At 29.6% G+C, this 21956-nt stretch overlaps 2 protein-coding genes and 1 pseudogene across 7 annotated transcripts; 1 reads left to right on the top strand and 2 right to left on the bottom strand.

Moving 5' to 3' along the window:
• Window positions 1-4432: 4432 nt before the first annotated feature.
• On the top strand, window positions 4433-6154 carry LOC149889553 (uncharacterized; annotated as a pseudogene).
• A 2992-nt stretch (window positions 6155-9146) lies between these two features.
• On the bottom strand, window positions 9147-11628 carry LOC145182764 (thiamine transporter 1-like). Of its 2 annotated transcripts, XM_090086472.1 has the most exons (4): window positions 10223-11628; window positions 10001-10142; window positions 9583-9695; window positions 9147-9421 (listed from the first exon to the last, which is right to left on the bottom strand). In XM_090086472.1, the coding sequence occupies exons 1-4, from the start codon at window positions 11329-11331 to the stop codon at window positions 9412-9414; spliced, it is 1374 nt and encodes a 457-aa protein (XP_089942598.1). In that variant the 5' UTR covers window positions 11332-11628; the 3' UTR covers window positions 9147-9411. The 2 variants fall into 2 exon arrangements, with proteins under 2 accessions (XP_089942598.1, XP_079914124.2); XM_080057998.2 differs by lacking the exon at window positions 9147-9421 and having other exon boundaries at window positions 9443-9695.
• Window positions 11629-11783: 155 nt separating this feature from the next.
• LOC145182763 (KICSTOR complex protein kaptin-like) lies at window positions 11784-21955 on the bottom strand. 5 transcript variants are annotated; one of them, XM_090086467.1, is made up of 14 exons: window positions 21719-21955; window positions 20564-20854; window positions 20371-20468; window positions 20004-20097; window positions 19736-19790; window positions 19201-19279; window positions 18943-19010; window positions 18588-18694; window positions 18293-18400; window positions 18106-18184; window positions 17832-17967; window positions 15797-15976; window positions 15245-15515; window positions 11784-12001 (listed from the first exon to the last, which is right to left on the bottom strand). In XM_090086467.1, exons 1-13 carry the CDS (start codon window positions 21726-21728, stop codon window positions 15399-15401), a joined length of 1422 nt encoding a protein of 473 aa, XP_089942593.1. In that variant the 5' UTR covers window positions 21729-21955; the 3' UTR covers window positions 11784-12001; window positions 15245-15398. The 5 variants fall into 5 exon arrangements, with proteins under 5 accessions (XP_089942593.1, XP_089942594.1, XP_089942595.1 ...); XM_090086468.1 differs by lacking the exon at window positions 21719-21955 and adding an exon at window positions 21490-21573; XM_090086469.1 differs by lacking the exon at window positions 11784-12001 and having other exon boundaries at window positions 15278-15515; window positions 18936-19010; window positions 21719-21934.
• Window position 21956: the final 1 nt, after the last annotated feature.

Raw genomic sequence — 21956 nt, 5'->3', positions numbered from 1 at the left:
GTAAGTGAAATTACATAAATACTTGTATACGAATCATCAGGTTAACTATTACATATATGCAATTTGTAGGTACCAGTAATGATGGAAACACCGCCTGACGAGCCTTTGCAGACTATCAATCAACTGCCAAAATTTTGAAAGTAGATGAAACTCTTTTATTTTATTTTTACATCATTCTAGTCAATTTATCATCTGGATTTGAAATTGATACTGTCAAGTTTAAAGAGTTTTGTATTACTGCTCTTAAACTTTACATATCTAAGTATTCCTGGTATTACATGTCACAATCAGTACACAAAACTTTAGTTCATGGCCATGCCATTATTGCAAGACAGTACTTGCCAATTGGACTGATGTTAGAGGAGGCACAAGAGGCCCGCAACAAGGATTTTAAAAAGTTTAGGGAAGATTTCAGTAGAAAGACTTCTAGAATAGACACAAATCGCGACCTGGTTAACAGACTATTTGTATCTAGTGATCCTGTCATAACATCATTAAGAAAAGGTCATAAGAAAAATAGTAAGAGTTTTAAAAAAAATCCCCAGTGAAGTTTTGGCTTTGCTGAGGGAATCAGCTCCACCTTCTTCTTATTCTTTGTAGCTAAACACAATTTGTTGTATGATTTTTGAAAAGAAGTTTGATTTTAAAAAAATTTTTTTACTAAGCCTATTAATTGTAATTTTGTTATTAAAAATTAAAATATTCTTGATAAAAATAAATATTACTTCATATGTAATGATTATTTATATATCTAAATGGATTTGGGGAGCAATTGGATAATAATTAGGTTTTGTCCACCATATCCTATATATCTGGCCCACTGTGAGTGGGTAAGAAATTTAAAATAAGAATTTGGGCGCGAATAAATTTCTTACTTTTTTCAGACCGATTCTCCACTTTTTTTAAAATCTATCACCTATGTAGTCGCTTGTTTGATGTTGTCCCAGAAGTCCTACATAGTTAAATAATACATTTTAAATTTCTAACATTTTACAACCTTGATGACATCCTATACTATATTGCATTATTGCAGTATCTTGCACCGTCTATATTAGGCACCATTTACACCTTGGGCAATAGGAAATTTTTTTTATATCAAAAAATTGTCAGGTACCTAAAACTGATGCATGACAATTTTTATTTTAGTAAAAATGACACAAATTTGCCAACTCACAAAATGTGTAAATGGTATCTAAGAGTCAACATAGACAGGTGATGATAATAAAGCAATATTTTTTATAAAGTAAAATTATCAAGGATAACCAATGGCTTTCTCTCTCTCTCTCTCTCTCTCATACAAGCTTACACTAAATGATTAAAAAGAGAACTAAACCTTTCAGGAGACAACAAATAACTTTTAGATTGGTCAGAGCAAGCATGATTACTAGTATAATTTCTGCTGAAAAAATTTTGTAAATGGAATTGAATTGTTTAATTTTAGTTTGCTAGAACAATGTTTAGGATGTTTCTTTTGATGCCTTTTAAAGTTATTTATTGTTATTTATAGAGTAGTAGAAGTGGAGAAGGCTTCCTTTTAAGGGCTTACAATAAGCATTTCAAAACCTATACATTTTTTCTGGTCAAAATGGATCCTGCTTCTGACAAACTAAGCTCACATCTAATGCAAATAAAATTTGGTAATCAAATTTTTAAACTAGGTTTAGAATACTTTTGGAAATGTTCTACATGTCTTAGGTATTTTAGAATGGGAAGTCCATTTGTAACTGCTTCAGAATAAAAAGGTTTTTTCAAGATTGATAACCTTTGCTGTTTTTGAACCGTCTATGAACTAGCCACCAAATCTTCTTGTTAAAACATGTTTGCATTGTCTAATCCAGTCTACCAAAAGAACTTTTTGTAACGAACTCAATGACACTCGGATAAAAATGTTAAAAGCATATTAGATATGATATACTAAATGTGGAAATGGTACTATGTATAGGGTCAACGCAGACAGGCAGCAATTACAATAAAGGATAACTTTGATTTAGTGAGATGAAAATTTTTAACATGACAGTAATTTCTCTACTTTAAAGTTACAGTTTAATTGCTGCTGTGTGCCTGTCTTTGTTTAGTTGCTGCTGTGTACCTGTCTTTGTTTAGTTGCTGCTGTGTGCCTGTCTTTGTTATGCCTTAAAAAAAAATTTTATTGGAAATTCTGTGATATATAATTATTGCCTTCGTGCCTATAACAGGAAAAATGTAGTGAAAAAATCACTTATAACTATTGAATGGTTTTAACCGTTTAATAAAATATTCATTAGCTGACCTTTGTAAATTGATAAAGAACTTCTTAAAACTCCTAAAACATATTTTTTTGAACGTAAGACAGTGCTGGCTAGTTGTACAGAAAACTTCATAATTGGAAATAACTATAATGTATACTTAAGATAAGGATATTGGGTTTACTTACATATCTTTTTTGAAATTTGTTTTTCTTGTGGCATTTAGTTGAAAATTTTCACAACTGTCCATGATATAAATAAAACAAAATGAAAAAAAAAAACAATAGATTAACTGGATGATATCTTTTCGTTTTTCATGAATCCGCTAATATTTTCGTCGGAAAGTTTTTACGATAAGAAAAAAAATGTTTAAAGTAGAAGCAATTTGGGATTATCGGGTTTACGCCAATTTTGTCGAATCCGAAGAAATTCATCGGAATTTTTTAGCATGAGTTTTTGAATGTTGGCTGTTGAGTTATGACAAATTACCTCTCTACTGGTATGTAGTGTGAAAAATAATTAGCATAAAATTTTACATTTGACTTTTTGTAAAAGGTTGTATATTCAATTAGGACAAGTTCGGGCAGCTGATTTTTCTTTTCTGCTTTAATATATACCTATCAATGGGAAAATGTTAAAACTGCCATGGAATCTGGTGGATTCTTTTAGTTTTTCAGCCGAACTCATTAAATAAATTTTAAAAAAATCAGCATGGGGCACTTTTTTAAGATCTTAGGAATGACAAGCTAAAATAAAAATGCAGTGCCAAAAATATTGTTTATAGTTACCAAATATCTTAAAGATACGCCTTCAAATTAAATTTTAAACTGTTTTTACCCGCATTAACCTTAAAAGAGTGACACTTAAGCGAACATTTTGTGCGCGAGTTTCGCAATAAAAATAAAATGTCTCAGGAAAAGGTGCAAAAAGTTGGTGAATCCTTAAAAAGATTAAAACAATTAAAAACCAAAAAGCAATTTATTCCTGTTTTTAGGTGGTTTTTATTTGTTACATTACAACTCAATTTTTTTATGTGGTAATTGTTACATTACAACTCAATTTTTTAGTTCCTAGCAATTGTTTTTTTTTGGGGGTTTTTTGCGAGTTTTTTTTGGATTTTGACTCACTGTACGTCGTTGTCGCAAGTAAACCACTTAAAGTCAAAGTAATTTAGGGAAATCATTTATGTCCAAGATTTACAAAATAACGTCTAAATTATAAAAAATTGCATAAATATGTATTAGAAATTGTATGTTACAAGATTATTGAATTCACAAAGATTTATAGCTGATTACATGAAATTGACAAAATAAAAAGTTTTTTGAATGTCATGCAAAATTTAGTTTTTGGACTTACGCGTTTTGCTTGCGATATGCAACGTTTTGCAAACGATATGCAAAACTGTTTCGTGACTCCTGTACAGGTGGCTGCACCCGAAAAACCATGCGAAAGTGGTAGGGCCTAGAGTTTTTTCTAGGACAGATATTTATTTTTTCTTTTGCTGTTTTTGAAAGATATCCATTAATTGGCTTCTTAATTATTAGGTAGAATTGTTGTTTTCAATTTATATTATTTTTCTTTACATGCACCCCAAAAAAATACACCTAGACTTTTTACGAAACAGTTTACATTTATCTCGAATGTTTTTTACGTTTTCGTAACCATTTGCCTGCCATTTTCTATATCTTGAATACATCGTGACCCAGCCGGCATCTTCACGCTGTTTCAACGTTGATATTTGGTTGAAGCGTTGTTTCAACGTTGGTTAACCAAATTGCAACGTTAAAATAACGTTACTATTTAAACGTTGTTCAGTAAGTGAAATAATCTTTTAGTATGACACGGAATCGGAAAAGTTTGCATTAACGAAAGTTAACTTCTCTTCAGATATTACATCTATTTCTTAGAGTTATTTTTTTTTTAATCAATGGGCTAAGAAGAAGAGCTATTATAACTTTTTCATTTCCACAGAAAGCAAACAGGGTTGTGAAAATTTTGAGTTCACAACCACAGAAGAAAAAAGTGACAATGAGGATGTTAATTTTCTTTGAAAAAGAAAATATAAACAAAGAGAATTTCCTGGTTATTTTCCAATTAGGCATTGGTTTATATGCTGGAATTATATAAATTTCAGTTTTTATACCTGAAAATAAAAATACCTGAGTTATCATAATTTATACTATAAAACACTAACTGTATTTACAGGTTCAGTTATCAAAGATTTGGATGAATTGTCAATGCACCTGACCTCCAGTAGTTCATAGACTAAATCTAGAGGTAAATGTATACACACACACACACACACACACACACACACACACACACACACACACACACACACACACACACACACACACACACACACACACACATATATATATATATAAAGTTTATTAAGAAGTCATATATACATTGTATATATAATTTCATATATACAATGACATGTTATCATGTCGTTGCATTTATGAAATATATATTTTAATGGTTTGCGTAACTTAATTTTACTTTTAATTTATAACTTTAGAGCCAAAAGTTGATGTGTATGGAAAGAACCTAAACTCACCTTGCCAAAGGTTTTTCCAAGAAGATATCAATTCAATATATAGGTTATTGTCTCATGAAATTTATCTAATTAATTTAAAATACCATTGTGTTATTTTAAAAAAAGATACAATTATAATTTTAAGTGTAATATTCAACTGATTGTGATGCAAAGTGTTGACAAAGAGCTTTTTTAATCTATGTGTTTTAAGTTCAATTTGTATAAAGAAATTACTTAAAAACAATTTACCTTCTTAATAAAGTTAAGAAAAATAGAAATAAACTACAGAAATAAGATAAAGTTGAAAAAGTTTCCAATGTCTGAAGGCAGTATGATATTTTATATTTTAAAGTAAATTTTTATTTAAATTTACTTTTTTTGTAGAAATATAAAATTCATATAAGATTTAAAAAATTTAAAAACTTAGGAATTTCTTTACTATGCAAATACTAAAATTATTTTGTAAAACTTAATAAAATTTGTAGAGTTATAAAAGAGAGTGTTGTATCTACTTACCAATATAAGAAATGAGATGTGAAATCAAAACAGAGTGACTGAGCCTGCTTCTAATAGTGAATTTGTAAGCCAAATAAGGGTTATTTCATCAGAAGTGGAGTTCACTGAAGTGGATAAAGCATTAGATGATGAAAAAGTGCGCTCATCGTGGGTGAGTTATAATAAGTACTTTGTTAAATAGTTATTTAGTTATTTAACATTACCCTTTAGTTTAAAAAAGCATAACTAAGATGGACCACGGTCCTTGAAAACATTAAAAAATCCTGGAATTTTATAGGAAAAAAATTGTCCTGGAAAATACTTGGAATTTGGAATTTTTCCTAGAAAAAATCTGGATCACTTTATTAAAATTTGTCTTGGAAATCTGAAATAGTTCAATGTTTTGATATCATATTTGACCCAAACCATAATGTTAGATTTACTTTGTTTTTTGTAGGTAAATCAGCTACAATTAATTGGTGGAACATCTTCAAAAGATAGAATACACAAAATTATGCTGAGGTAATTAACTGATAGCTCTTATCTCATTCATAATTACTTTTTACAAAAAATATTTGTTTAATAATTTTAGAAAAAAGTTATTTCATAATAAATTCAAATTAAATATTTGAAAAATTATTATTTATTAATAATCATTTTACAGTTACATTATCTTTTAAAAATTTAGAATATTTTCAAACAATTTTATGGCCTCCATGAATATGAAAGGCAAAGGTGGAAAAAAATGCTTTTTAAAAATTTTCTTTTTTTTACAGCTTCTACTATTAAATACGAGGGAGCAACAGAAACTTTGATTAATGGAATATTGTCTGACTTCCTAAAATACGCTCCATTTTGAAAAGGTGGCGGTAAAGAAAAGAAATTTGTATAGATTTTATTCAAATATATGTAAATATATGTAATACTTAAATATATCATAAACAAATGTTATCTTTTTCTTTACTAATATATGTCTAACTAAACTTGACTAAAAATAATCTAACTGTACACTATGAGTATATTTTATACGCTTAATATACATTGATAGCCCAATAAACACAATTAATTGAGTCAATTGAAGATTGATTTATCGTTGATAAATCAACGTTGAAAATCATTCTAAACGTTGTTTCAACGTAAATTCAACGTTCTTATAACGTATTTTGCGTCGATTGAACGTTGATGTAACGTTTGAACCGAACGTTAAATTAACGTTGATAAATCAACGTTGAAAAAAACTTTCATTCTAAACGTTGCATAAACATAAATTCAACGTTAGGTTTCAATGTTAATTTAACGTTATTTCAACGCTGTTTGCCGACTGGGGAGTTTTAAAAACTGAACCTTTTCATCTAAAGAAAGTCTTTTTTCTAATGTGCCGACTAATGATTTGATATCGCCACGTATTTGAATCCATTATGAATCGCAAGTTAGTCACACGAACATGGAAAAAAATCAAATTGTAGAACAATAAAAAACCGTTTGAATTTATTTGAGAATACCGTGCCTGCTGGGAAATATTACAGCAACAAACAAGTTTATATAATGTAGTATTAAAAGTTAAAGACAGCAACAAACAAGTTGTAGTTATAATTAAAATTCAAGAACGCACGGTGGAGGGGATATCTTCTAAGATAACTTAGAAGATTAATTCTTCAATTCTCACCAGTTTACAATTAAACGTAAAATTACTGAAAATCGTACCAAGCAAAGAAAAAAAAAAGAAAGATCTATTCATTGAAAAATTTAGATAACAAAAATTGTGCATTACTTTTATGAAAATTATCCACTTAAAGTTGTACTAATTGAACAATTGGTGCAGCTTAATTATTACACATTAACAAATGAAAATGCACTAATTAAAAGATTAATCGATCGATTGATTGTGTGATTGTCCGCCGAGTATCTACCACATTCTTAAAAAACAAATTTGCCGATCGAAAGGATAAAAAATTTTTTTTTTCCTAATATCAGGGCAAACTGACCGCGTATCTGGCCGCGTCCAAAATCTGGCCAATTTTCAGAAGCTCTAAATGCTTTAACGTAGTAGGTCTATTGGTCTGTTATGAAATAAAATATTTTAACTTTATAATTTTTAAATGTGCATTTAAAAAATATATAGATTTGCTGATGCTTTGAAAACATACTGGAATAATTTTTTGCCTTCGTAAACTCAATACTTGATGTATGTACGTATGTACGTATATATGTATGTATATATGTATGTATGTATGTATGTATGTATGTATGTATGTATGTATGTATGTATGTATGTATGTATGTATGTATGTATGTATGTATGTATGTATGTATGTATGTATGTATGTATGTGTGTATGTATGTAACTTTACGTCAACCAGAAGTTACAGCTGCTGTTAGATATGAATGCTTGTAAAGTTTCAACACGCTTTTCTACTCTTAAAAATGTTTTAATGGAAAAGAGGTTAATTAATAAACTATAAATAAATTATAAATAAAAATAAACTACAGAGCATATGGAATAAGGATGAGACTGGAATGCAGTTTGATTATCGCCCTGGGAAAATAATTGTTAAAAAAGGAGTAAAATATTTGAAACAATCACTGTTATGGCTTGTGTCAGTGTAGAGGGTAACTCTCTTCCACCACATTTTATAGTTAAAGGAAAAAAAAAAGGTTACTCTACAACTTTCAAATTGAAAATGCACCTGAAGGAAGCACATGACAATGGCTGGATTAAGCAGGGAATTAAATTTCTCTGGTTTACCAAATCATTTCTCCCAAACATTCTGACAGATCTCAATTACTTATTTTAAATGACCATGACTCACACAACTTTATAGAGTTATTGTATGCAGCTGTGGCAAACAAAATACATTTTGTTGAATTGCCAGCTCAAACTTCTAACTGACTTCAGCCTTGTGATCGAACAGTAACTGGCCTACTAAAGAGAGTTTACAGAAAAGCATGTGAAAATTCGATTAGTAATTTTTCTAGAACATTAGTTTCAATAGAAAGTTTTTGAGGATTGAGTAAGCAGGCCTGGATCGAATCTGTTACCCAAAATAATATTTTATCTTGTTTTCGAGCTTTTGGAATTTATCCATATGATCTAAATATGATTCCACCAGAAACTTACATGCCTAATTCTTTATACATAGAAACCAATCATCAAAACAATGAGAACCTGTCAAATAATTTAGGTGACCTACTTCAAGCATCTAATGAACACTGTGAAACAGCAGAATGCAATATTTATCAATTGAATCAATCAATTGAAGCAGATATTGACTTTTCTATTACAACATCTTTAGCAACGAATCATTCTTTAATATGAAATTTTGACCATACACACGCTCTTCCTTATCCATTCTCAGTAAAAATATAGCAACAGGTAATATTAATACTCAACAGGGTGCCATGAACGAAATAGAAATAAAAGGTGCAAGTGTCTATCAAAACTTTCCACCTAAAAATCAATCCTTTTCAGGATTCTACTGGTTCTTATCTTTTAACTTATTCTACTCAAATAATTTAAAAAACGCAAACAAAAGTATTTTTGCTTACATCTCAAGAAGCACTGGAAGCACTGGAAGCACTGCATAACAAACATGAAGAAGTTCAAAAAAAAAAATTATTCTAAGAAAAAAAAAAAAAAAAAAAGAAAACGTTAAGTTAACTTAAAAAAAAACAACAGAAGAAAGAAAGGCATAAAAGCTCCAAACTGTAGAATATATATATATATATATATATATATATATATATATATATATATATATATATATATATATATATATATATATATATATATATATATATATATTCTAAAATAATAAAAACAACAAAATAATAAATGTGAACAATTTAATTATTTTGTTGTTTTTATTTTGTTGTTTTTATTTTAACTTGAATACTGGTGTTCTTGTTTCTTGCTTATAAAATATATATGTTACATAAGCAAGAAACTAGAACATAAATTTATATATATATAATTTTTTTTTGTTTTGTTTAAAGGACGTAATTTATAAAAGAAATTATGCCTAAATCTATAAATCTAGCCGATGGCGAGATTTAAGTAAGAAGCAGCCAGAAATATGTCTTTTGGCTGGCATCTGAAAAATATCTGAAATATGTCTTTTGGCTGGCATCAGCAATGTGGCCAGATATTGGTCAGTTTGCCCTAAAAAAATATTGCTAAGTGTCTAAATTCACCTCTTAAAATATTCAATCTATATTTACAATTAAAAAATCGTTTCAGTTTTTAACATTCTTGTCAATACTTACTTACAAAAATTAACGAAGGACATTTAGATAAAATATTTTTATTCAGGAAACAATAACCTTCTTGTATCATTTGCTGACATGCGTAAAGCAACTCGACGACAAAGTCTTAAACATGGTCTGCTTAGAAACGCCACCCCAATTACTCCGAAATAAGACGCGTAAACGGTGAACTATAAAAAAATCTTACAAAGCACTTGACTTAATAAGGTAAAAAGAAATTTTTTTATCAGCTTCTAAAACAAATAAAATGTTTAAAAAATACAACTTCACAATTCAAGCTTTTTAAATACACATACACGTAGGTACGCATATATAAACGATCAGTTTTATTAATATAAACTTTCCACGTGATTTAAAAAATGATGGGAAATTTATAGAAGAGAATTTGCCGGTGACAAGCAAACAGAAAAAAATTCAACCGCATTGGATGTTAAGAAGTAAATTCAGCATTAAAATATTGAGCTAGAAATGTTACCTGCGTTCTCTGGGTCAAGTCCAGACCCCTTTTATCAACAACAATTAGGGTTAGAAGACTTTCAAGAGCTTTTGCAATAAGAGTATTGAATGCAAAAATCAATCCATAGCCACTTGTTTCCACATTGACGGCTACTTGAAAGCTTCACAAAAAGTTAAAATGGGTCTAAAACTCAACATAAAAGAAATGAACAAAGCTAAAAAAAAATCTAATTCACAATACCTGGAAATAGTTAAAGTAAGCACGTGTAGAGTTCGAAAAAGTATATGACAAAGATAGGCCACCCAAATTACGGTTGTACGGGCCATCACAAACAGAAGCGCAGCCATTAGTATGGAAACTGTACTTATAAGAACTTCAGCCGTGTTTTTCCAGCGGACACTCTTAAAAAATTGAAATAAAACAATCATAAATCCTCCTGTTAATGTACCGATCGCGAATACTGCACCGTTATAGACTTCTTTATCTGAACCGATTACAGCCCAAAGATTCATAACGTAGTTTTCTACGTGAGAACTTCCGCACTCTGAGAGCGCCCACCATACAGACCATATCAGAAGTTCTCTATGTTGAAAAGATCTTTTAAATTCTTGATATAGTTTTGATGTTTTGAGCTTCCAAAAACGACAGCAGGACAACCTGCTGCTTGGCTCAGAGTTCCCAGCATCAATATGCTGATGATTCGGAGTGATACTTTCAGTTAACCCACCATCTAAGTTTTCAACTACTTGGTCGATATAGCTAGGTGGCTTGTTTACGAAAATATCTTTTTTAGGATTTGGTAAAGTCAAAGATATCATCACGGCACATGAAATACTACCTAACGATATGTAATTTAAAACAAGGTAACTTGTGGTCTTGGTGGATATTAATGATTGTCCAAGAACATCAGCCATGCCCCGACCAAACAAAACCGCTGCTCTGGTATAAACAGTGACTTTTTGAAAATAGACTTCATTGACAACTGTGTATATATAAGAATAGTAAACAATCTCACTCGCGTCACCGATACCTACAGCGGTTTGCATTATTTGCATCATCGGAATTCCGTTTTCAAAACAAAGAAATATTGCCGCTGTAAGTCTAGCCAACGATTCTAATATAATAAACGACTTATATCTCAGCAAATCAGTTGATAAGAATACTACAACTAAAAAAATCAATTCGGCATACGTTCGAACCGGATAAATTCGATCGTTGATGTCTTTTACATTAATGTGCTTGTATGTACTATTCAAATATGGGGTCATAAATGATGCGGATGGCTTCATCTCCTTGAAAAACCCAAATAAACAGGTAATTATAGCAGCTTGAACCCACGAGTAAGACATCGTTAATTTTCATTAACAAGTTCAAAGTCGATAAAACGGTTGTTGTGCTGTCAAACCTTTAGCGCAATTTATAGGTATTTAACGAAAAGACACTGTTTACATAAGTAATTTTTAATCAAGCATTCAATTGTCATATGAACGTTAAAAACAATAACCAGCTTAACCATCAGAAGCTGGCTAAAAACTGAAGCTCATACAAAACGTTTTGTGGCTAAAAGCATCTCTTTTGCTATTAAAAAAAACTATGAAAAATTGCAGTCAAATAACATTTAAGTTACAAGATGTTCTTATTTTTTTTTGCTAAATGAAAATAGATACATTAGAATGAAAATATTAAATCATAAATTAGTTTAGATTAATAATAAGATAAGCTGTTATATGTTTTTCTTAGTCGTAGCAATTTAAAAAGAAACAACCCGAAGAAACTCGTTGAGCTATTTACAAATAAAGCATGCAAGAAAACTCCATTTCTGATCTTAACATGGCAAATAACTACATTACTCCACTCTCGAGCTTATCTCGCTGACTTTAACAAATTAATGACATAATTTTGTCAATATATCGTGACAGTGTAAATGGATGAAAGTCATACGCGAAAATTACAAAATATATAACATACACATACAATGCTAACACGACTTTCTTAGATTAAGTTGTCATGACAAAAGAACTTAAATACACGGCCTTCTTTTCTGCTTAAATCGAAAAAAAATAGAAGGCCAGTTTAAAAAACGTATATTCTGTAGGATGGACAAACTTTCTTAACATATTTTAATTGTTGCGCTATAAATTTTAAATAAGTATATCCGGCATAGGATAAAAACTTCAGCGTTTTCTATATCTTCACATCAACTAAACCTCATATACTTGATTATAGCTTCTTTTTATAAATAGATAGTAATTATGGTTAATAAATGCTGTGTTGTTGGTTGTACCTCCAATTATCTAGGTGGTGAAGTAGTTCCAGTTTTCAGTTTTCCAAAAGATGATGATTTAAGAAAGTTATGGATTAGATTTGTAAATAGAAATTTCTGGACTGTCACAAAATCATCTGTGATCTGTTTAAAACACTTTGAGAAAAAGTTTGTACATAAAGGAGCATCAGAAAAACGATTTCGTTTGCTGTATAACCTAAAGCCTGTTCCTACAATATACCCTGCTAGCATAGCAACTGCTTCTCTTCCAGTTATATCTGGACCAAGAAAATCACCAGCTAAAAGAATATTTCAAGAAGATGAATATCAGAAATTTTTATTAAAAGATATTATTAAAGATGTTGATTCCCTTTCAGCTGCTGATTCACCAGCAGGATATTTATTTTCAAAATTTGATGATTGTGTTGTGTTCCATAGAATTATTCAAAATGAACTACACATACCTGAAGTTGCTGAGTCTATTCGTATCGACAAAAATTTACATGTCCAACTTTTTTATAAAAATCTTCCAGTTTCCTTACCATCATGGTTCAGAGTAACCCACCAATGTATGTTAAAAAGAAGGAGTATGCTGGAAAATCTCAATTCACATTTTAGTACAGAAAAAGAAAAGTTGTCTTCTATTCTTGAAGAACTCAAAAGTCACCAAATAAAAAAAAAACAAATTTATTCTTCAAATGTTCTTCAATTTGCATTAATGTTGCGGTACACTTCACTGCAAACTTATCATTTACTGCTGAAGGAATTCCCACTCCCATCTATATCTTTGTTAGGCAAGCTTAAATCAGGTGAAATAGATTCTATGAAAGTTTTGAAGTTGCTACATGAAAATGGGAACTTATCGAAAGATCTTATAATAATTTTTGATGAAATGTATTTGCAACAATGTGCTGAATATTCTGGTGGCAATGTTATTGGGATTAGTGAGGAAAATGAATGTTATAGAAGCATTGTCTCTTTCATGGTAGTTGGTTTGAAAGAAAGTATCTCCTGTATTGTCAAAGCAATTCCAATTGTAAAATTGAACAGTGACTGGTTAAAGTCTGAAATTCTTAACCTGATTCAATTTTTAATAAAAAATAATTTTAATGTTCGAGGTGTTGTTTGTGACAATCACGCTTCAAATGTTTCTTCTTTTACAAAATTACTTGATACGCATGGTGAAAAAAAAGATGGTTTGTTTATTAATGTACTATCACAAAAAGTTTACTTATTCTTTGACACAGTGCATCTGATTAAAAATATTCGAAACAACTTACTTAATAAAAAAAGATTAATTTTTCCAGAATTTAATTTTTCAGCTTTCAAAGATGAAATTCATGCTCAATCAGGAGAAATATCATGGAAAATATTTCATGATTTATTAGAAAAGGACAGTCTGTTGGATGCAAGTTTAAAAAAAGCACCAAATATAAATAACAAAGTTGTCCATCCTGGAAAATGGAAGCAAAATGTCAGTGTTGCCTTAGGTATCTTCCATGAAACTACAGCAGCAGCAATAATTTCATATTTTCCTGACCGTTTAGATATTGCATCATTCTTAACTCTATTCAATAAATGGTGGACAATTACAAATTCAAAAAATCAGTTTTCTAATAATTTTCTTGGTAATGCTGCTATTATAAATGATAAAAAACCTGAGTTTTTTCGAGCTTTTGCTGACTGGTTAAACAAATGGAAAAACACAAAAATTCCAAATTTTGAGAAATATACATTATCTCCCCAAACATCATCAGCACTGCAAAGAACTTTATTATGTCATGCTTCATTAATTGAAGATCTGCTGGAAGATAAGTACAAATTTATATTGACTGCTCGTTTTCAAAGTGATCCCTTAGAAAGAAGATATGGACAATACCGTCAAATGAGCGGTGGCAGATTCCTTGTCAGTTTGAAAGATGTCATTTATAGTGAGAGTATAATCCAAATAAAAAGTTTGATAAAAGAAGGAATTGACATTTTTGAAAATGATATCAATGCTGATAAAGATATGGAACATGTTAGATCCTTAATGGAGCAGATTAAAGAAAGAGATTTTGATTGTGTGACTTTATCGGATGATTCTCGTGAAGTTGCCAGTTATATTGCTGGTTTTATTGCCAAAAAATTGATTAAGAAGTTTGGAGTATGTTGCAAATTGCTTTGTACTCAAAATTGTCAACAGGAGTTAAATGATTATAATTATTTAAATATATTATCCAGAGGTGGGCTAACAACTCCATCAGTACTGCTTTTAGAATATGTCTGTGACAGTTTTGCTATGCTAGATCACATTTTTGATGTTATTTATCAGTCTCAAATGCAACACCGTAAAGCAGCAAAGTTAGTTCTTGGCAGTAGAGAAGGGTATCAACCATTTTTATGTTCAAACCATCAAAGTCATGGAAAAGAAATTATACACACTGTTATTTCAAATATTTATTTTAATAACACCAGAAAGAGAGTCGGGGATTCAATTGTTGCAGATAACATAGTTGCATTTAAAAAAAGACAGAGAGAAAAATGAAAATATTTTGTTTCACTTTTAATCAGTTTGTGTTAGAGTTTTTTATACTTTTGAAGCTTATTTTTGAGAATTTGTATATTTTTATTTCATGCACAGAACTTGACAGTCCCAAAATTTCTATTGCAAAATATAACTCATATCTTTCTCAAATCATTGTAGTTTGGAAAACAAAAAACTGAGACTACTTTACAACAGAAATAATTAGAGGTGCAACCATTATCTTATACTAAAAAGAAGCCACAATTAAGTATTCACAATTAAGTTTATTGAAATTTAGCAGTTAAGATTTAGCTAGCTAAAGTAAAATTTTTTATCCTGTGCCAGATATACATACTGAAAATTTATAGCGCGATAATCAAAATTAATTTGAGAAAGTTTGTCCATCCGGCCGAATATACGATTTTTAAACTGGCCTTCTATTTTTTTTCGATTTAAGCAGTAAAGAAGGCCGTGTATTTAAGTAGGCCATGGCGTGTTTACAAGTACGAAAAAAAAAACTGAAATATTTGCAAATTTGATAATTGCCTGATAATTTTATGTTTGAGAGAAACCAGATTCTGTTGTTCATAATTAGCTTTGTAGGTCCCTCATCATTTAATGCTGCTATACTCCATTGTTTAAAGCAGTTAAGAAATATCTTCTGGCTTGTATTTTTCTTTTTCAACAAAGTGAAGCGTAAGTTTATCTGGATGCGTGCGAATAATTTTTTCTAATAGTTTATTGGCGGCACTTTCAACTTCGTGCTAAAAAAGTATATTTTCATAACAGCAAAAGGCGTGACAAACATGTCATGCCCTTTATCAACCTCTCGCGTTACACTTAGTATGAATTAATATCAGTAGTAGAAAAAAATTGTAAATTTTAATTAGCACAGTTTTATTTTAATTTTACAACGCCAAGTTTTAAAACCGCGAGTTTTATTTTTAAACAGTTTTAAAGTCAACTTTATCAAATAAAAGCTTTAAACGAATCCAGCGCCAAACGAAAAAATATTTCGCGTTTAAAAAACTAAAAAGTAAAAAACCTGTAAAATATGTACACCAGTCAGTGAAACGACAACCAACTCCTGCATGCCATCGCCTATGATGTCCAAACAATGCATCGATATTAACGGTTTTGGAAACTCCTTGCGCCACGTCAAATCAAACAAAAGTTTTTTACTGGAAAACCTTTCCGAAAGATTCCATTTGTAGATCAGGAGCTCCTGGAAGAAAAATATTTAAGTATTTTTTCAAGGCATATTTTTATCAAAATAAAAATCAAATTATAAACATACCATGGTCTGACCTAACAAAGTCCTATGCTTTAAGAAAGTCCTAATTTAAGAAATGACAAATTTCATATATATAAGAAACCTTTGCGGAAAATAACTTTGTTAATTTAACTAGATATCTAGTTAGATAAAATAACTAAATTTTTTTCGCTAAATGTATATACCCCTGCACGGCCTCACTTGAAAGTGATCTTCCTGAAAATTGTTTGAGTATTATTGCTAATAGTGAGAAAATACTGTATGAAACAACATTTTTGACAAATGTTTTTATTCCCTTACGTTGGTTTAGCTGTATAACAAGTTGAGCCAAACTGTTTTCCTGGGCTATCATGTGTATGTAATGTGTTTATGTATATATACGTGTGCATGTGTGTAGTTTAGAGTCATCAGCTAATAATTCACTCAGTGAGGAAAAATCTGTTAGATCATTGATACAGATAACTAGCAGCAGGGCCCCAAGTGTTAGACTTCGAAAAATGCCACTAAAACATCAGACCAATTCATACATGCAACATAAATTTGAAATCTTTATTTTCTCTGATTCAAGCTTTAACCCTTTTTGAGAAGTTTATCTTTAACACCAAGAGATTCAAGTTCGATCAGAAGTCTTCTGTGTGATCACAGAATTGAAAGTTATGGCAAAGTTTAAGTAGATAACATCATCTGGGGTCATCAAAAGCAGATAACATCATCTGATGAGAGAGTGATTTTGAGATAATATTGAAAATTTCTAAGAGGTTCGTTGTCTAAGATTTTTTGGCTTAGGAAGCCATGCTAATTGTTTGAAATTAGATTACTTTTGTAAATATGCAGGTGAATTTTGTTTTTGATGAACATTTCAATAACTTTTCAGACAACAGATAAACTTATATAGGCCTATAGACTTAATTGACAACTGTGTATATATAAGAATAGTAAACAATCTCACTCGCGTCACCGATACCTACAGCGGCTTGCATTATTTGCATCATCGGAGTTCCGTTTTCAAAACAAAGAAATATTGCCGCTGTAAGTCTAGCCAACGAATAAACAACAACAGCACACCACCAATCTTCAAAGATCAGGTGGCGTGCTGTTATTGAAGGTGTCTTACATAATTTAGAACAAGTTTATGTTAAAAGAAAATATATCCTTGTTGAAATTTGTTAATTGATGTTGTTTTTCATCAAAATTATAAATACTGAATATCACTCTTGGTTATTTATGTTAGTTATTCTACCATATAGATATATTCATACCTACAAAAATTTTTCTTGGGAATTATTGTAAGTAATAACTCTGAAATTTACAGACAGTGTTAACATACCTTTGATTATATAAAATTTACAACTTAATAAGGCAACTAAATCTTTAATAAAATCATCAGTTCAGCAGCTGGATCTTCAAAGTTCATTTTATAATTATGGAAACAACTCTATATATTTACCTATGCAAATTTACGTGAAATTACTTAATTATCAGATTAATTACTAATCAATTGGGGAATGATAATTTACAATTTATTTGGAAAAATTTTTATTGACACTAAATTGTTTTTTTAAATGAAAATTCAAATAATTAAATTCTTCGAAAAATGGTCATTATAACAAATTATATCAAAGCAAACTTAAATCCATTTAAATTTTGTTCAAAATTTCCTAAACCTTTTTTACGCTGTTTCAGTATTAACTATAATTTTTTTCATTTAAAACTTTGAAAGACTTGACAACCAACAAATAACCTTTTTTTCATATTTCGGGAAAAAAATTGTTTTTGCTTGAAATTTAAGTCATTGATTAATTTATACCTGACCATATGTTCCAAGTATAATTTCATTATTTCCATCACAATCAAGATCAGCTACGCAAGAGCATGTGACACTATCAAACTGATCAGATTGGTTAAGGACAACCATCTCATCAAGCCCTTTCTCTACAATATTCCTATAAGAGATATAATGATATATATATAAGACTACAATATAAAAAATGAAACTTAATGCTTATTGCTAAACAAATATACTAAGTACTAAATCAATCCATTAGCTATAAATGAACAAAAGTTTTAGAAAACTTAATTACAAATAAACAACAGCTACTTCTATAGCACTGGTAACAAGTAAATTAACATCACTAGATGAACAAAGCTGTGGAAGCGAATCTAAATTAAAAAAAGAGCTCAGTTAAGGTTTAATTTTAGAGAAAAAAAGATTTTTTTTCTCTAAAGTTAAACCTTAACAATAAAAAACTTTCAAAAAATTTTTCAAACTAGATGTCTCTTCAGCAGCAGAAGTCAAATCCTTTTCTGAGATTAGAGTAAACAACCGAACAGAAGTTATTGGTCCATCAATCGACAGTGTCCAGATTTGAACTATTTCTAAATTAAATCCAAAATAAAAAATTAATTTGTATAAAAATGATCTAATATTTGATTAATGATAAAGTATATAAAAGTAAATAAAAATATGTAAAGTATATAAAGTAAATAAAACTGATTTTTAAAACTAATATGGATTTCATTTAATAGATTTCAAATATATTATAACTTATTACATGTTACACACCATTATTTGTAGAATCAGCATATGCAACTTTTAAAAAACCATTGTCACATCCAAATGCTGATAAACGCTTAAAATTGTCACAGTGCTTCACATGCATCCAAATTACACTAGCAAATTAATCAAAACTTCAAGATATTATTTCTTTTACTTGTTCGTCATTCTTTCTAATCACCAGAATTCAGTGTGTCAGTAGTAAAAAATTATAACACTGCAATTAAATAATTTTTGTTACCAATTTTGACAGACAAAAACTCACTTTATGCTACAACTTCATGTTATCAACTTTTACATGTAAAATTGGAAAAATAAAAAAAGATTGTGTTTGAAAAAGCAAAGGAATAAAGTGACCTTTTACCGTCCAGGAATATCATTAAATTCAGGAAAATAATTTTCACAAGGTTCTTCTTCAAAGCACTGTTGGTTCTGAGTAAATTAAAAGATTTAACACACAAAAATTGAATCAATTAAGATGAAAGCCCCTATATTAGCAACCACTTAATTAGATAAGAAACTTTTTAATTTTATGTGAAAAAAAAATCATATAGCAAAATTAATATTTGTTTAAAAAATAATATTCTTATAACAAAAAACAGTAAAGAAGTTTATCACTTACATTGCCTTTAAATAAATGGATTTTTTCATCACTTCCACCCAACAAAAAAACAGTTTCATAAACGCCATTCACTAAAATACTTTTGAAAAAGAGGTTAGATAAGTGTGTTGGTTAGTATGGTTATCAACAACAGCACTAGACTTTTTGTCCCCCCTACCCCCTCAAAAAAAGTCAATGGAACCCTCTGAAATAAAAAAAAAAAACAACATATTAATATGTAATTTAGAATTCCTCTGAAATTTAGAATAACTGTTTAATAACTAATAATGAGTAAATCTTTTTTCACTTTTAACATGGACTGAATAATATTCAGAGAAACTGCTTTTGCTTGTAGAATCTTGTTAAGCTGATTAAATTAAATTGTTACTTTTTGCATGCACATTTGAAACTTTAACTTAATTATGAAAAGCATATGGTGGTTATGTATGTATTTGAATGTTATCCAATATGCAAAAAGGAAAGCCTTAACAAAATTACAAAATCTACTTTACTATATCAAGAAAATTTCAATTTGTATCTTATAATTAAACCATACTCTGCATGATGCAAGTGATATGGAGCAAATTCTAGACGTTGATGTTGACATACTTCTAAAAAGTATTAACAGCAGTTAACATTTCTGAAAAAATATAATAATATACAATTAAATGTGCAATTAATGAAAATTTCCACAAACTTTGATATATTAGCTTTTTTCGAAAACATATATTAAAAAAATTAAGTATAAAAATATAATTATATAAGAAACATCTTCTTTGAATATAAAGATTCAATCAAATTGAGTGAGGATAAAACTGACATACGGGCTAGTTTATCAAGATCAAACTCAGTACCAGGCTCTAATGCAATATAGATATTAAAAAAGTGCTGTGGAGTATATGTAGAGGATTCACTAGGCTAAAAGTAAAACATAAAATTTAAAAACAACCGCACTTTAAAACAAAACTTTTAAACAAAATCTATCAGTTATTAATATATACATGTATTAAATTACAGCAATATACATGTATTAAATTACAGCAATATTTTTTTTTAATTTTAAAGTGTGCAGCATTTTAAAAATATATCCTCAATGTTTATTTTATTAATCTTTTTATGTACTTTACTTTTAACTGAAGTAAGTTTTTAATTTAAGGTTTAAGATAAAATTGTGCTTAAAAAATTTTGAACCTTTAAAAGTATAAGAGTAACTCCAACAACTAAGCATTTACTTCTATTAACACTTTGGTGGCGATAAAAAGAATCCATTGATATTATTTCTGCATCACCTGAAAATAGTAAAAATACTTATTTACACAGACATAGTTCAAGTTAAAATATATTTTTGCATATTTCTTTGAATGTTGAAAAAGTATTCATATACCTGGAATATAAGAGAAACAAACTTCACGAGCATGCATATCATGGCAACTATGAAACTCATTTTGACCATCTATATATTCATTTCTTTCCAAACATGAGACCTTGCCTTTTAGTGTACCAACGAGTAATCTTTCTTGTGTTGTGGCAGGAAAACGTAGTTTAGCACTGCAATAAATATTAGACTGAGACCCATTGTTAATATAAAATATTTCTTTGTAATCGTTTATGTGACTTTCTACTGCTTTTTTTACAGTCTCACAATGATCATCATCCTCAAAGACATCTAACATGGCTAAATGTAAAATAAAAAACTATTTATTTATATAAATTCTGTGCATACATTTTTTATATTGTATGAGTGTGTGTGTGTGTGTGTGTGTGTGTGTGTGTGTGTGTGTGTGTGTGTGTGTGTGTGTGTGTGTGTGTGTGTGTGTGTGTGTGTCTGTGTCTGTGTGTCTGTGTGTGTGTTTGTGTGTATTAAGGTGGTCTAACATAATGACAGCAAATTTTTTTTCCTGCCACAGTAAACTGTTAGAAAATTCATCCTTAGAAAATATTATTTTGACCATTTATCTGGTATAACGTATTAATAGTCAAAGAATTGCAGTACCATAGGTATAATAACAAATGTTTAGTTTTTATTTAAATTTATAATGAAGATTTTTTTTATCTACAATTTATAGAACTTGTAATGAGTAAAATGTAATGTAATGCGAGTTCTACTATCAATACAATATGCACAAAAAATAAGAGTTTCTATGTGCACAGGTAAATTTTTATACTTTAATCATACTTTTGCAACATCTTTCGTTTTATGTACGTATTGTATTGGGGGGTATTGTAACAACTTTCTGATTACCAACGTAAACTGTGTGATATCTCTCTAAATATTAAAATATTATATATGTATACTGTTTATGATTAAACCTCATTAAATGTTATCTGATTATTTCTTTAATTGTTAGTTAAGCGCTACTTCACTTCCCTCCCCCCTCCTCCTATTTCTGGAAATGATTACACTGGTCAACAAAAAAATTTTTTTTTTGCTAAGTTAGGCTTGACAGTTGATGTTTTTGGTAATTAGGGGTCTTTAATTTTAAATATGTCAACAGTTTTTTTCTATCATATCAAGTTTAATATCTATGGGCATCTTTACATTTAGCCATGATTGCCCATTCTGCTGCTACATGTTTCAGAAACCGCTAGTTTTTTTGTAGTTGGGCTTGTTTTGTGGCTGTGGACTATAGCTAGTCTGGGTTGACCGTGAAGTGATGAGAGTGAGTGTCAGGAAGCTGCATGCGTCGGCCTTTTTGGCTGCTTTACAATAAGTTTTAGGTAGTGCCTGTTACTTCATCTTCTTCAAAAGCAGCCTACCCACGGGAAGTTTTGCGGTC

The sequence above is a fragment of the Hydra viridissima genome, unplaced genomic scaffold (genome assembly GCF_058129835.1).
Source record: "Hydra viridissima isolate aposymbiotic clone 2 unplaced genomic scaffold, HvirCarnegie_v1 scaffold_4, whole genome shotgun sequence".
Taxonomy (NCBI): Eukaryota; Metazoa; Cnidaria; class Hydrozoa; order Anthoathecata; family Hydridae; genus Hydra; species Hydra viridissima.
The sequence above is the reverse complement of the archived record's forward strand: the minus strand, read 5'-3'. Positions and strand labels throughout refer to the sequence as shown.

What these genes read in the sequence shown, in the direction of transcription:
- LOC145182764 (XM_080057998.2), bottom strand. Translation starts at nt 11,331, where the DNA reads ATGTCTTACTCGTGGGTTCAAGCTGCTATAATTACCTGTTTATTTGGG. An exon ending in CTTACTTTAACTATTTCCAG is followed by an intron (nt 10,143 to 10,222) that starts GTATTGTGAATT and finishes CTTTTTGTGAAG; the next exon opens with CTTTCAAGTAGCCGTCAATG. An exon ending in ACTTGACCCAGAGAACGCAG is followed by an intron (nt 9,696 to 10,000) that starts GTAACATTTCTA and finishes ATTTTTTTATAG; the next exon opens with TTCACCGTTTACGCGTCTTA.
- LOC145182763 (XM_090086467.1), bottom strand. An exon ending in TTTAATGATATTCCTGGACG is followed by an intron (nt 18,695 to 18,942) that starts GTAAAAGGTCAC and finishes TTAATTTGCTAG; the next exon opens with TGTAATTTGGATGCATGTGA. An exon ending in TGCTGCTGAAGAGACATCTA is followed by an intron (nt 18,185 to 18,292) that starts GTTTGAAAAATT and finishes TTTTTAATTTAG; the next exon opens with ATTCGCTTCCACAGCTTTGT.